This window comes from Mytilus californianus, unplaced genomic scaffold, assembly GCF_021869535.1.
Source record: "Mytilus californianus isolate M0D057914Y unplaced genomic scaffold, xbMytCali1.0.p SCAF_9, whole genome shotgun sequence".
Taxonomy (NCBI): Eukaryota; Metazoa; Mollusca; class Bivalvia; order Mytilida; family Mytilidae; genus Mytilus; species Mytilus californianus.
In genome coordinates, this window is record NW_026262745.1 from 94,828,926 (window position 1) to 94,844,317 (window position 15,392).

At 30.2% G+C, this 15,392-nt stretch overlaps 1 protein-coding gene across 8 annotated transcripts in view; it reads left to right on the forward strand.

Annotated features, from left to right (window-relative positions):
* LOC127716064 (arf-GAP with Rho-GAP domain, ANK repeat and PH domain-containing protein 1-like) overlaps positions 1-15,392 on the forward strand; it is a 118,025-nt gene that overhangs the window by 57,424 nt on the left and 45,209 nt on the right. For 7 of the 8 annotated variants that reach the window (XM_052222148.1, XM_052222153.1, XM_052222151.1 and 4 more), the window contains 8 exons: positions 3,774-3,842; positions 5,016-5,049; positions 7,050-7,090; positions 7,817-7,844; positions 8,046-8,077; positions 8,986-9,061; positions 9,564-9,625; positions 11,323-11,393. In XM_052222148.1, coding sequence (XP_052078108.1) covers positions 3,774-3,842; positions 5,016-5,049; positions 7,050-7,090; positions 7,817-7,844; positions 8,046-8,077; positions 8,986-9,061; positions 9,564-9,625; positions 11,323-11,393 — 413 coding nt within the window. Of the gene's footprint in view, positions 1-3,773; positions 3,843-5,015; positions 5,050-7,049; positions 7,091-7,816; positions 7,845-8,045; positions 8,078-8,985; positions 9,062-9,563; positions 9,626-11,322; positions 11,394-12,123; positions 12,157-15,392 lie in introns of all 8 variants that reach the window. The other variant, XM_052222154.1, reaches the window with a different exon arrangement.

Here is a 15,392-nt window from a genome sequence, read left to right on the forward strand (position 1 = left end):
TATGAATGTTCCTTATGAGGTGCTGACCAAGTGTTGTTACTTTGAAGCCGATCCCTAATCCAAGATGGCCGCCAGCGGAGGACTTAGTTTAACATGGGACCCTATGGGAAATACATACAAACGTCTTCTTTTAGAGAACCACTGAATGGAATGAAACCAAACATGGCAAGAATGTTCCTTATGAGGTGCTGACCAAGTGTTGTTACTTTGAAGCTGATCCATCATCCAAGATGGCAGCCAGCGGGGGACTTAGTTTAACATAGGACCCTATGGGAAATACGTACAAATGTTTTCTTTTAGAGAACCATTGAATGGAATGAAACCAAACATGGCATGCATGTTCCTTTTGAGGTGCTGACCAAGTGTTGTTACTTTGAAGCTGATCCTTCATCCATGATGGCTGCCAGATGGGGGCAATGTTTAACAAAGGACCCTATGGACAATACATCCAAATGACTTCTTTTAGAGAACCACATACTGAATGGATTGAAAACAAACATGGCATGAATGTTCCTTATGAGGTGCTGACTAAGTTTTGTTACTTTGAAGCTGATCCTTCATCCATGATGGCCGCCAATGGGGGGACTTCCTTTAACATAAGCCCCTATGGGAAATACATACAAATGCTTCTTCTAGAGGTGCACTGAATGGAATGAAACCAAAACATGGCATAAATGTTTCTTATGAGGTGCTGATTAAGTGTTGCTACTTTGTTGCCGATTTACTGTTCAAGATGGCCACCAGGATTTTTTATTAAATTACAGGACCAATATTAAACCAAATTTGGCCCCACTCATTATTAGGGTATCTGTTATGATTTTAATCTATTTTTACATGATTTCCAAAACCAAAGTAGAATCAGGTGAGCGACACAGGCTCTTGAGAGCCTCTAGTTTATAGTCCTCATTATTGTGACTTTAGGGGACCTTATTTCCTCTGTCTTTTATCTGGCTTTCCCATACATTTTTAAATCAATACGACAATACTAGACTTAAAAGTTGTATTAATAAGTTTAGTTTTGACTGACTCTTTGAAAGCAGAACATGATTTGACCTGTTAAAGTCAGTTTACAGAACAAAATTTCCAATCAAAGCTAGGTGTTCTTCCTCTAAGCCCCCTCCCCTAAATATGAATCTGCTACTGTTGAGTTAATTAATTGATAAGTTTTTTTAGAAACAATTCAGCCAAATGGTTATTAAAAGTTTATTTTTTTTGGCAACCACAAGTTCTATGTGTAAACTTAACAGAAAAGAAAAGTCATGAAAATACAGAAATAAAATAAAATTTTAAGATAATTTGATGAAAATCTTTAAAAACAAAATGCATTTGATATTGAATATACCAAATAAACTTTTTTATAGTCCTCATTATTGTGACGTAAGGGGACCTTATTTCATCTGGCTTTTATCTGGCTTTCCCATACATTTTAAAATCAATATGAAAATCCTAGACTTAAAAGTTGAAATAAGTTTAGTTTTGTTTGACTCTTTGAAGTCAGAACATGATTTGACCTGTTAAAGTCAGTTTACAGAACAAAATTTCCAATCAAAACTAGGTCTTCTTCCTCTAAGCCCCCCCTTTTTTCCCTTTATCTGAATCTGCTACTGTTTAGTTAATTAATCATGTTAATTGATAAGTTTTTTTAGAAACAATTCAGTCAAATGGTCTTTAAAATAATATTTTTTACAACCAAAAGTTCCATGTGTTAACTTAACAGAAAAGAAAAAGTCATGAAAATACAGAAATAGAATAAAATTTTAAGATAATTTGATGAAACTTGTAAACAAAATACATTTGAATATTACATATACCAAACAAACTTTTTTATAGTCCTCATTATTGTGACTTTATTATTGGGTGTCTTTTATCTATTTTTCCCATACATTCTTAAATGCATATGACAATGCCAGACTTAGAAGTTGCAATAATTAGTTAAAGTATAGTTTTTGACTGACTCTTTGAAGTCAGAACATAATTTGACCTGTTTAAAACAAAATACATTTAAATATTGAATATACCAAATAAACTTTTTTATATAATCCTCATTATTGTAACTTTAGGGGACCTTATTTCCTCTGTTTTTTATCTGGCTCTCCCATACATTTTTAAATAAATATGACAATACTAGACTTAAAAGTTGTAATAAGTTTAGTTTTGACTGACTCTTTGAGGTCAGAACATGATTTGACCTGTTAAAGTCAGTTTACAGAACAAAATTTCCAATCAAAGCTAGGTGTACTTCCTTTAATCCAAGAAAGTCCTTGCTTTCAGACTGCTTCTGAATCTGCCATTTTCGAGTTTATTATTTGATAAATTTTTAGAAACAATTAAGTCAAATGGTTATTTATTTTAGGGGATCTTAACATATATTTCCTGCGTCTTTTATCTGACGTTCCCATACATTCATTTAATATCATATGGCAATGCCCGGCTTAAATATTTCAATAAATTTATTTTAGTTTTGGACTGACTCTTTTAAGTCAGAACATGTTTTGACCTGTTTAAAACAAAATACATTTAATATTGAATATACCAAATAAACTTTTTTATAGTCCTCATTATTGTGACTTATGGGGACCTAATTTCCTCAGTCTTTTATCTGGCTTACCTATACATTTTTAAATCAATATGACAATACTAGACTTAAAAGTTGTAATACGTTTAGTAAGTCAGAACATAATGTGACTTGTTTGAGTCAGTTTGCACAACAGTATTTACCTCAATGAAATATTAAAATAATAGATGTTTTGCTCTTAATACATTTAGCTTAAAGTGGATGAGAATATATCTTTTATTAACATAGTCTTATCATGAATAAGTGTCTGGTTTTTCCTTGGAAGATTTGAAGTATTGTCATGTAATGTATCCAATATTGTATTTTGTAAATCTTTTGATATTCAGAAAATTGTATGATCCATTTTTTCTCACCTGGTTTTTCTTTGTATTTTGAAATAATTGAAAGTGATGAGATAAATATATTATGTTTAGATTCTGGAAAGGAGAAGGTATGATGTCAGATGAGCCCCACTTTTTAAACTCTTTAATTCGAAACTAGTAATCACCATATTTTTATGGAGATTGATAACAAAGTGGTAGTAATGACTGCTTCAAATCAGAACAAAAATGACCTCTCGAAGTCAAAATGCATTAAAAAGGGGCATAAATCTTATTAGAATATGAAGATATTAAGTCACAATATTTTGTGCAAAATCTGACCTGTGGAAGTCATTTTATGATAAATTAAAGTCTGGCATAAACTGACCTGTACAAGTCATATTCTGTTGAGTGCAAGAAGGGAGACAACACTTACATCAAATTATATCTGACCTATGGAAGTCATTTTATTCTGACTTATTTATGTCAGAGCTCTGACTGATTATCACTGTATATTACTTGTAAATCAAGGTAATTTTGGAATGGTCCTTTTTGGAAATTTTTTATCGAAAAATCTTTTCATAAGGAATAAGTGGCGATGAGATGATAATTTTTTTTAATTCTGCAGAATTTTTCACTCTAATGCTTATTGAGGTTGTGTCCTTTTATCAGATTCTTTTTAATGGTAGAATAATCCTGCATTCTGTAAAATATGATTATAGGATAAGGAATTACTGTTGAATGTATTACCTTCCAAATGTTCTGATTCAAACACCCTTGATGAGTCTTATGTAGATGAAATGCATGTCGTGCATACTAATTTATATGCCTGATATCCTTTATGACATTTATTAAGGATATAACACTGTTGTATAACTTAATAATAATACTTGTTTCAGGAATTACTTCGGGTTGTTGTAACAGAGGATATTTTACAGACCATGAGAATTGTTTTCTCTGGAGCCGATGTAAGTCTTTTCACATTTTTTATATATATGTCATATTTTTGTATGGCAATGTAAAATACTCTGTCCTACATAAGAAAAAGTTAGAATTAAGAAATAATTCATGTGGGCTTGAATTTATAATGATTTTACCATGGGTTTGTCCTTTATGGTAATTTGTTTACCAAGAGCGATAGTGAGGTGTCAAATATTAGAAGAACGGGAAAATCCATGGTAAACTCATTATAAATTCAAGACCCCCAGTAGTTGCTGTTCTGTAATTAATCACACTATTAATAGTCACTTAAATGGCAAAGAAAACTGAAAAAGTGACATGCTTAAATGATTTACAATAACATACTTAGACAGGTTTGGACTGAGTTAAATGATTATCTTACTTTTATTAAAGAAAATTGGCTTTCAACAAATTTTTATCATCTTTTGCTTACGTTTCAGGGTTTTGAATACTTTCAGTTTCAAATTCTTGAATTTCTGTGGAATGCTTATATCTTTACATTATCGTTCAATGACATGATTTTCACCAATTGACCTCGGGTAACTTATTCATTAAAAGCATATGACATGGGAGTATGATGGGAACAGCCAATACAAATCATGACGTTGCAGATCAGCTGACATACAATATATTCATATTTTACCACATTTGTGTTTTCAAAGCATTTGAAGAACGTCATATTTGAATATAATATTCACTGCTAGTGGGATAGTTATAGATTATCAATGGTTTTTCAAATGAGAGAGTGTTTCTCATCTTCAATTTCATCAAAGGCTGAGAAACATTGTTGAGTTTGAAAGACCATTGATAATCTGTTTATGGCTATTTTGCCTATGACGTCGTTGATGTTAACCTTAACAACAGCACATGCACACTTGAGTTTCTGACAATAATATTCTATTTCAAGCAAGTAGCATGATATGAAAAATAATCACAAAAAAAGATCAAAGGAAAAAATACACAAAATAGCTATAATATTATATAATATTTATAACAGTGATCTTGCTATGAAACTGACAAACGATTTGCAGTAATTGCTTTCTTTCTCTAGAATAGAAATGATTTCATTAGATTATATATACACTGATAAAATGGATGTGATTGCTCCTGTAATTTTGTGCAACATAGTATTTACTGAAGATTGTATTACTAAAGATAGTATTGTTTCTCCCTTTTTGTAGATTTTATTCACTGACGGTACTACAGGAAAAACAGGTAAATATAAACATAAGGAGTTGTGGTATGATTGCAAGTTAGGAAAGTTCTAAGATGTCAAAAATAACAGGTCACCTTATATCCTTTAACAATAAGATAAAAGCATACCCTTTAGTAGGCTTTATCGCACCACAGGTAAATTATGATGTTGTGATTGGTTTAAAGCCGTCACATGGTGACCCCCTATGGATCCGTAGGGGGTTAGTAAATTTCATAGGGGGTTCATGACTTCACGTCTACTATTAATGGTGACGTCATCTATTAATTTTGTTGTTTTTCATTATTTCTTTTTCTACAAAACGCTGCATGAAAAGTCCCGTGTGCCTTCGGCCTCTTCCCCTCTGGATTTTACTAACCCTCTATGGATCCGTAGGGGGTCAGTAGCGAACCATATAACTTATATTATCTTTTTTATGCCCCACCTAGGGGCATTATGTTTTTCGGTCTGTGCATCTGTTCGTCTGTCTGTCCCGCTTCAGGTTAAAGTTTTTGGTCAAGGTAGTTTTTGAAGAAGTTGAAGTCCAATCAACTTGAAACTTTGTACACATTTTCCCTATGATATGATCTTTCTAATTTTAATGCCAAATTAGAGTTTTGACCCCAATTTCACGGTCCACTGAATATAGAAAATGATAGTGCGAGTGGGGCATCCATGTACTATGGACACATTCTTGTTTTTATTAGGTTAGAGGTCATATTTATAAACCACAAAAAAAAATAGGAAAAAATTGTGACCGAAATGGCCCGACACTTATCCATAGGGGTATGCATGTGTATTGGCTAAATTTGTAAGATGTAAAAGTGCTATCTTTCTAAATGTTGGATATATTTTTGAACTAGTACTGTACATTACACACACAAAAGATTGAACAAAAAGACTACCGGTAGGTGCATTTTTTTTTAATGAGACAAAACGTTATAAAGAACTAATAGAGGAATTTAATTATGGTCTGTGGCCAAATGCAAATTTTTTTATTTTTTTTTTTTTATTTACCGGTAAGTAACAAGGTTTTGTTAGATTATGGGTTAATTTCAAGGTTATTTTTCTACAACATCATGATGATAGTAGTTCGTTTATGTATAATATTCAGCAAACTAAATATTAATCACAGATAAGAAAAAAGGAGATTAAATAGAAAGAAAAAGGGAGATTACTATAAAAATATTTTGAGCAAAAATCACTTATAGATGAGAAGAAACATGCTAATTGTTCAACCAGAAATGTAATGTCAGCATGAAGTGGACTACCAATAACTTATTTTCACTAATCATTTCACTAGTAGGCAAGAATGTTTTATGATTTGTACCAAACATTAAAACTACACAGTTAGATAAAATGGTATTGTCTCCAGTGTTCAAATTAGGAATTTCAACTTACTGTAGATTCATTTATTTTCATGGATTGAGGAAAATTTGTATTTTCATGGATATTTAATTTCTTGGTTTTTGCCTCTAAACCTATACAAAATTTGTACTTCGTTTAAGGATGTTTGCTACTCTGTTTCAAAATAACAAGCTTTTTAAAAGACTGTTATAAATTGATAGTACATGTATATAAATAAAATAACTAAAAAAGCAGAAAAAAATGAAGGGTCCGTGTGCTTGTTTTCGAAATATAAGCCATTGAAAATTTGGCGGGAAATAATTCTCTCTAGGTTTTTCATACATTTAACATTGGCAACTTTTTTCTTTCAAGAACGATGAAAAAATAACAAGGATTTTATAACATTTTCAAAGATGACAATTTAAACTATATGTAATCAAATTATGGAAAAAAAATGTAAGGGTTAGTGGGCAAAATTTTTGATTGCTCTCAATGGATAAAACCAGAGGATTTTGAATATCTGGCAAAAATTCCAAAACAAGAGGAGCAAACATTCTTAACTTTTAAATTCTTGGTTGACCTTTACCCACAAAATCCACAAAAATTGGTTTCCCACGAATAATAATGAATTCACAGTAATTCTTATAAAAAATAATATTTTTCTATTTCTTTTCAGCTTTTGACCTTGCAAAGGATGAAGGACAAAGATTACAGACTGTGAGTTATGGATGTAAATAAACTTATAAAATAGGTGACATGGTATGTTGGCCAATGAGACAACTATCCACCAGAGTCCAAATGACAAGCAATTATACGTCAATGAACAGCCTTCAACAATGAGCAAAGTTCACTAGAAGTCAGAGATTTGAAGTTGTTTTGTTTCATGGAAAAAAATGACCTGTTTGAAAGATCAGGGATTAGATAATACCTTTTTGTACAAGCCTCAATTTTTCCTTAGTAACTGTTTCATGTGTGTAAAGAGGTATTGTTTGAGGACACATTGGTTCTGGGTTTATACCTTGTTGCTGAACTAACATTATTTGCATTTTTTTTAAAACTAAACATTGAGAATTACTGGTTTCTGAAAAAATTCGCCATTTCAGAATCAGGGTAAATTCATTGTTTGTACCTCAAAATGAAAATAGCATAATTTCATTGGTTGAATTCCATCATTTTTAAAGGACATTCTTAACCAATCACAAATTTGATGTATACTTTTGAAAATCATACCCAGAATGCATTAGATTCTGAAACAGCGAAAAGGTAAACCACCCATATTTGTTAGTCTACTAAAATCAGCTTTAAAGAAAACATTTTAATTCTATAGCAGAAAAAAAAACAGGAAGAAATGATTACACTACATCCTTTTCTTTTTCTCAGCTTTAATATATAGTCTATTAAGACATTATATACATCCTGAATATATTTTATTATTTCTTGTAGGAATTTCTGTATCACAATGGAGGTGACAGTAAGTAAATTAAACAGCTTTTAATATAAATCATTGAAATTCAATATAAGCTTTTTTGTTGATTGTACTATTTTCAAAAGTTATTGTTTTCCAGATAGTGTGAAACTAAATAAGTGCTTTAGGTATTTTTGACCAAATCATATTCAGTTATTGTGTCCGTTTGTATAGTACACAAATTCAGCCCTTTATTTTCATTTCCAGGAACATCCAGAGCTTCAGCTGATATTGATGAGGTTTGTAAGCTGATAATAGTCTCTTCTTATGAACATTTAGTAAATATTTAGATGATGAATTCTGCAGTTTATTCAAAGATCAACTAGCGCTGTGTTGGAATTTTTTTTTATCTGCATACAATTAAATAAGTGAATCTTGTTCAAAAAAATTATAAAAACCTTGTGCATTTATGACACATGAATAAGAACTCGTACAGCATACCAGATCAGATGGATACTGTCATTAGCAGAACTGAGTTATGATACACGAATAAGAACTTGGAACAACATAGATTTGTTTTGACACATGAATAAAAAATATTTATAGTAGACAGCTGACATGACACATGATTAAAACATGTACAACAAATGTGACACATGAATAAAACATGCACAGATGACATGACACATGAATAAAACATGCACAGATGACATGACACAAATAAAACATGCACAGATGACATGACACAAATAAAACATGCACAGATGACATGACACATGAATAAAACATGCACAGATGACATGACACATGAATAAAATATGCACAGAAGACATGACATATGAATAAAATTAAACATGTACAACAGACAGCAGGCATGATACATGAATTCCAACTTGAAAAGTATATAATATAGACACATGAATACTGACCTATAATTGTTTACATCCACTTCATTTAAAATTTAGTAGATATTTGTCTAATTGGCAATCATACCACATCTCTTTATTTTTATATTGTACATAATATATATCCATTGAGTTAAAATGTGTTAATCTTAAAACCACAAATTTAAAACTCCACAAATGGCCAATGTTTTCACAAAAATAATTATCCATGAAACAAATACATGTACACCAACAGTATAGTGATGGTAAAATGAGAATAACTTGTACAGCCAATTAAAGTCTTGTCATGACTTTCATTGTAGGCTTTGGCGTTAAGGTTACGAGCAGAAATAACTATGGAAGGTCATTTGTTAAAGACAGGACCCAGAAATAGAAATGGTAAGTACTGAGAAATTAAGCATTTGATGCATGCAGCCATTGTAGAACATGCTGGGGTTTGTATTCAATCATCCAAATGTTCTAACTACAGACTTTTTGTAACCAATATTAACAACAGGATATCTTGAATCCATGTTTCTCATACAAAACATGTAAACATTATTAACAATTGATGAATCTTGAAAAAACAAAATAATATATCATTCAATGCATTTTTCTCAAGTCGATTGATATGTAGACTGGACCAATTCATCACAAAATTTACATAAATTTACATAAATACATTTGTTTGTTAGCAACAGTCCCAGTTAACTTATTGTTCAACTATGAAAAAAAATTTAATCTTGAATAATAGCACATTGAAGTCACAGTATGGAGGTTGTTGTAAAGTGAACTCAAAATATTAAAATTTCAAATCCTATATAAGAGTAACTGGTATTTTTTGGACCTTTGTATACATGTACAGTTGAATGTTTAAAAATATTCGAACATTTCTTTACAGCCTTTATGGACAGATATTGTGTTATTGAACATGGTTGTTTACGATACTTTGTGAATGAAAAGGTAAGTTACGAGGAATGTAATCTTTTGAGATCAAAGGATGTTAAGTGATCTTTACTGTATTTCATTGATATTAGCAATCATCTTAATATTAGATATAAAACACTATATGTTGCTCAGTCAATCAGTGGCCTATTATGATATAAGCACAGTCAGTTAATTCTATATAGGGTTAAAGCAAAGCTGGAATCCCCATACTAAATTTACTTACCATGTTTATATCATATTAGGTCACTGTGTAGTCATAATATCCTACTGGCTTTCTGTTACTTGAAAAAAAAACATGAAATTGAGAATGGAAATGGGGAATGTGTCAAAGAGAAAACAACCCGACCAAAGAGCAGAAAACAGCCGAAGGCCACCAATGTGTCTTCACCACAGTAAGAAAATCCCGCTACTGGAGGTGGGTTTCAGCTGGTCCCTAAACAAAAATGTGTACTAGTTCAGTGAAAATGGATGTCATACTAAACTCCAAAACATAAAAATGAACCAAAATAAAAAAAAGCATACACAACTAACAAAGGCCAGAGGCTCCGACTTGGGACAGGTGCAAAAATGTGGTGGGGTTAAACATGTTTTGTGAGATCTATACCTCTAGCCAATATAGAATAAACAAACACACAGCAATACACACAGTACAACTCAGTTTAAAAGAAGTCTGAGTCCCATGTTAGAGTAGGTAACAGAAGAAACTAATCAATATGACAATGATAACATAAATTAACAAAGGACTTCTAGCAGTTATTGACATGCCCGCTCCAAAGATTATTATATATTACTAACTTTGAATATTTAACAAATGTCGTCTTATTTCTGTCAAAGTCAATAACAATAACTCTCTTACACATTGTGTATTAAATTTACAGGGTTAACATGTGACTTCACACTACCATTTGAATTTTCTGATATCTTTAGAAAGTAGGATTATATGATTTTATTTAGACCCTGTCTACTAGTCTGTGGGCACTCTATAGTAATCAATTTGTAAATCTGTCCATCAGCACTCCTTTGTTGTACGATCAATTGATTTTCTAAATTTTTATGCGCAGTATTAATACCTATAAAAAGATGGTCCTTTTTTATGTTTTGTGAAAATTGGATAAAAATTGTGATGAGAAAGGTAGTTTTTGTTTATATATCGCAAATTTTGAGAATTGTTTTTTTTGTGCTTAAATTTCAACAAAAATTGACATAGATATAAGAAGATGTGGTATGAGTGCCAATGAGACAACTCTCTATCCAAGTCAAAATTTATAATAGTAAACCATTATAGGTCAAAGTATGGTCTTCAACACGGAGCCTTGGCTCACACCGAACAGCAAGCTATAAAGGGCCCCAATAATTACTAGTGTAAAATCATTCAAACGTGAAATTACCAACCGTCTAATCTATATAAGAAATGAGAAACACTTATGAACCACATCAACAAACGACAACTACTGAACATCAGATTCCTGTATAGTTAGCTGACAAGCCAAAACATAGATAATTTATATGAAAAAACCAACAGCCTGATTTATGTTGAAAACAATAAACCAAAAAAACAAATATGAAAGACAGCAACCAACAACATCCACTGAATTATTGGCTTCCAACATGGGATAGACACATATATATAGAATGAGGAGCTGTTAAGCTTATTTGTGGCCCATTAACCTGATGGTTATTTGCAATATTATCAATTTTTTTATAATTGACAGTCATCAACAGCTAGAGACAGTATAGATAATGAAAGTATGTTGTGTGTTCAGGCCGTTACTAATGTGGAAAAGTAAGTACAGCTTGATAAGAAAAATCAGTCAAATATTTTACTTAGTTATCTCCCTTACCCAAATACCTTGCCAAGTAGAAATCCATAGTTTTGCTTAATTTTGTCCTTGCTAGACCATAAGTTTAAAGAAATTCTTGCAGTAGGATTAAAATTGTCTTGGAAAGGAAATATATGGAGAAATGACTTAATTTAAGATCATCTTGCAGCTTTGGGTAACACTGTCTTATTTTAATTTGGTAGATTATAATTTTGCTTGCCAACTTTAATTTGTAATAATAAATTTAATAATTTCCAATACACCTTCTTTTAGTTCATGATTATTTTATTTACACGAGACAAAAAGGAACAGACTAGACTATCCAACTGATGGATCGTCTCCCCTTTGTAGTGGTAGTCGCAGAGAAATTGACCGCTTTTAAAGTGACTGGTCATTCATATATTGTGAATTCATTATTATTTGTGGTTTACCAATTTTGGAAGTTTTTTAGGGTGTAGGTGAACCATGAATAGAAAATTAAACTAACCCCAGTACTGGTACCCTAAAGTAAAAAACTGAAACTCCCCGACCGTGTGAGGGCTGTATAGCCAGTCAAGGTCGTTAAAAACTCCCATCATTCATAAAAACTGAAATGATGTTGCCTTTATTAAAGTTTTAAAATCGCTTTGTTAAGATTATCTTGAAACGCCAAGGCAATAGGTTTAAATATTTATTTGTTATTTTTCAATTCAGTATGATTTTTCCAACCTGGTTTGTCAACTCCGTGTAAGTGTTCATGTTATAGAAGATTTATTTTTGTTTGTCAGTGAATGGTGTGAAGTTACATTTTTCACTGGTGCACGTATGATAGTGTTTTGATTTTAATGCTTATTTTTTTAATTTAGAGTGCTTTTTATGTTTGATTTAACATTAGAACAAGATTGCTGTGCATTCTATACAAAAACATATTTAATTTCACTTTTTAGGTTGAGAAAAATTGAAAATGAACATCATACCTCATCTCCTTATTTTTATATTTTGAGTGAAAAGTTTTTTATTTATCTTAAAATTTGCCTGTCTTTGATAGTGAATGGTGTTAGGGATCATAGATTTATTCTTACGAGGAAGCTCCGAGCATGCTCGGAGGATGCTCGGAGCTTTTTCAGGAGGCTCTTCTCTGCAGTTTATGTGAAAATAATTATCATGATCCATTAAGATGTCAATCAAATCTACACCACTTCTATAATAAGGAAAGTTGAGCATTATAGAGGAAGCTCAATTAACACCTGTGTAAACAACTGATCTATTCAAATACATTTTGCATGACATTTTACAAATTATAGAAAAGATAAGAAATTCTTAAACAGTACTGTGTAATGCTTGGAAAGAAATCTCAAGTCTCCACAAAAAAGTGAAAGTCATTTAACAAAAAATATTCAATTATTGTATTTATTAATCATTTCTTTTTTTATAATAAAAAAAATTCTCAAATCTTATAATTAGATGATATGATTTAAATATAGTTTATATTATATAATATGCTACATAAAAGTTATCAAGACACAAACAACAGTCAGGGGCGATACTAACCAAGTTATTTTTTTTAGTTACTTAATATATATTAATAGGTATTTTTGTTTTTTTAAATTATTTGATATAAACTCAATAGTTATTTTAAATGTCAAAAGTGGACTAAATGTAGTTTTTAAGAATTTTTATATCATTTCATTAAGTAAAATTAAGTATTTATCCAACTTGAGATGAGTATAGAGAGATTACTTTAAAAATAATGACAAAAATATTACTTTTATAAATTATTTTATACATCTTCGAAAAACTAAGCATACTTACAATTATTTAAGGAACATATGTAATTGTTTTTGATAAATATTTCAAATTATAAATAACTTCAAGTCTTAATTAAATCACAAAGTTCCATCCATTCATATTTGTTCATCTCTAAGATTTTAAAGGAAAATGTTATTTTAATAGCCCCAAGAGACCAATCTATGACCAAGAAGTGTGGCATCAGAAAGGCAATTAGTGTTTCAGGAGGATTTAAATAGTTTTATACTGCATGGGGAAAATAACCAGATGTGAAAATTTGGTAAAGCTTGTAAAAACTGTATGAATGGACACCTATAGAAATAATATTAACATAAGTTACTTATTCATGATATATAAGTAATATTTGAAACTACCTTGTTTTCAATATAACTTGTATAAGTAATTTTGAAAATTACTTGTTTAAGTAATGCCCCTAACTATTAAAACAATGATAATTTTTTTTTTTTTATAAAATAGCAAAGTAAGTTTTTTATAAAAAAAATTATGGCTACTCTAAGAAAAGTTGAGGAGGTAATACCACCATTGTTTTCCCTCTAGTACGTCTCACTTTAATTGTCATTTTTTTTTTTATAATTGTGCAGATTTGGTTTTATTTTAAATAAAGAAATACTTGGCATAATTATATAAGTGAAGTTTTATCCTGACCTGTACTTGAATGAAAATCTAATATAAAATTGTTTCCCCCTATCAGTCTTTGTTTAATTGGTATTTTTCCAAAAATATGTGCAGAATTTATCTATGTTTTAAATAAAGAAATACTTGACATGAGTAAAGTTTTTTCTTGTCCTGTACTATAGTAATAAAACAACATAATTTTTCAGTGCATATAAGAAAGAAGACATCACCAGAATTAACCAACTAAATTCTATCCCCCCTTTTTTTTCTCTGTTTACAAGCTTTAGTAGCCATGTCCTCTAAAATTGCAAAAATATTTTATATAAAAAACTAACTTTGCTATTTTATAAAAAAAAAATACCATTGTTTAGTTAAGGGCATTACTTAAACTAGTAATTTTCAAAATAACCTATACAAGTTATATTGAAAACAAGGTTGTTTCAAATATTACTTATATATCATGAATAAGTAACTTCTGTTAATATTATTTCTATAGGTGTCCATTCATACAGGTTTTACAAGCTTAAACAAATTTTCACATCTGGTTATTTTCCCCATGCAGTATAAAACTATTTAAATCCTCCTGAAACACTAATTGCCTTTCTGATGCCACACTTCTTGGTCATAGATTGGTCTCTTGGGGCTATTAAAATAACATTTTCTTTTAAAATCTTAGAGATGAACAAATATAAATGGATGGAACCTTGTGATTTAATTAAGACTTGAAGTTATTTATAATTTGAAATATTTATCAAAAACAATTACATATGTTCCTTAAATAATTGTAAGTAGGCTTAGTTTTTCGAAGATGTATAAAATAATTTATAAAAGTAATATTTTTGTCATTATTTTTAAAGTAATCTCTCTCTATACTCATCTCAAGTTGGATAAATACTTAATTTTACTTAATGAAATGATATAAAAATTCTTAAAAACTACATTTAGTCCACTTTTGACATTTAAAATAACAATTGAGTTTATATCAAATAATTTAAAAAAACAAAAATACCTATTAATATATATTAAGTAACTAAAAAAAATAACTTGGTTAGTATCGCCCCCTAACTGTTGTTTGTGTCTTGATAACTTATATGTAGCATATTATATAATATAAACTATATTTAAATCATATCATCTAATTATAAGATTTGAGAATTTTTTTTATTATAAAAAAAGAAATGATTATTTTAAAAATATAATAATTGTATATTTTTTGTTAAATAACTTTCACTTTTTGTGGAGACATGAGATTTCTTTCCAAGCATTACACAGCACTGTTGAAGAATTTCTAATCTATTCTATACTTTTGTAAAATTTCAGGCAAAATGTATTTGAATAGATTAGATGTTTACACAGGTGTTAATTGAGCTTCCTCTATAATGCTCTACTTTCCTTATTATTGAAGTGGTGTAGATTTGATTGACATCTTAATGGATCATGATAATTATTTTCACATAAACTGCAGAGAAGAGCCTACTGAAAAAGCTCCGAGCATCCTCCGAGCATGCTCGGAGCTTCCTCGTAAGAATAAATCTATGATCCCTTATGATTTGGGTAAC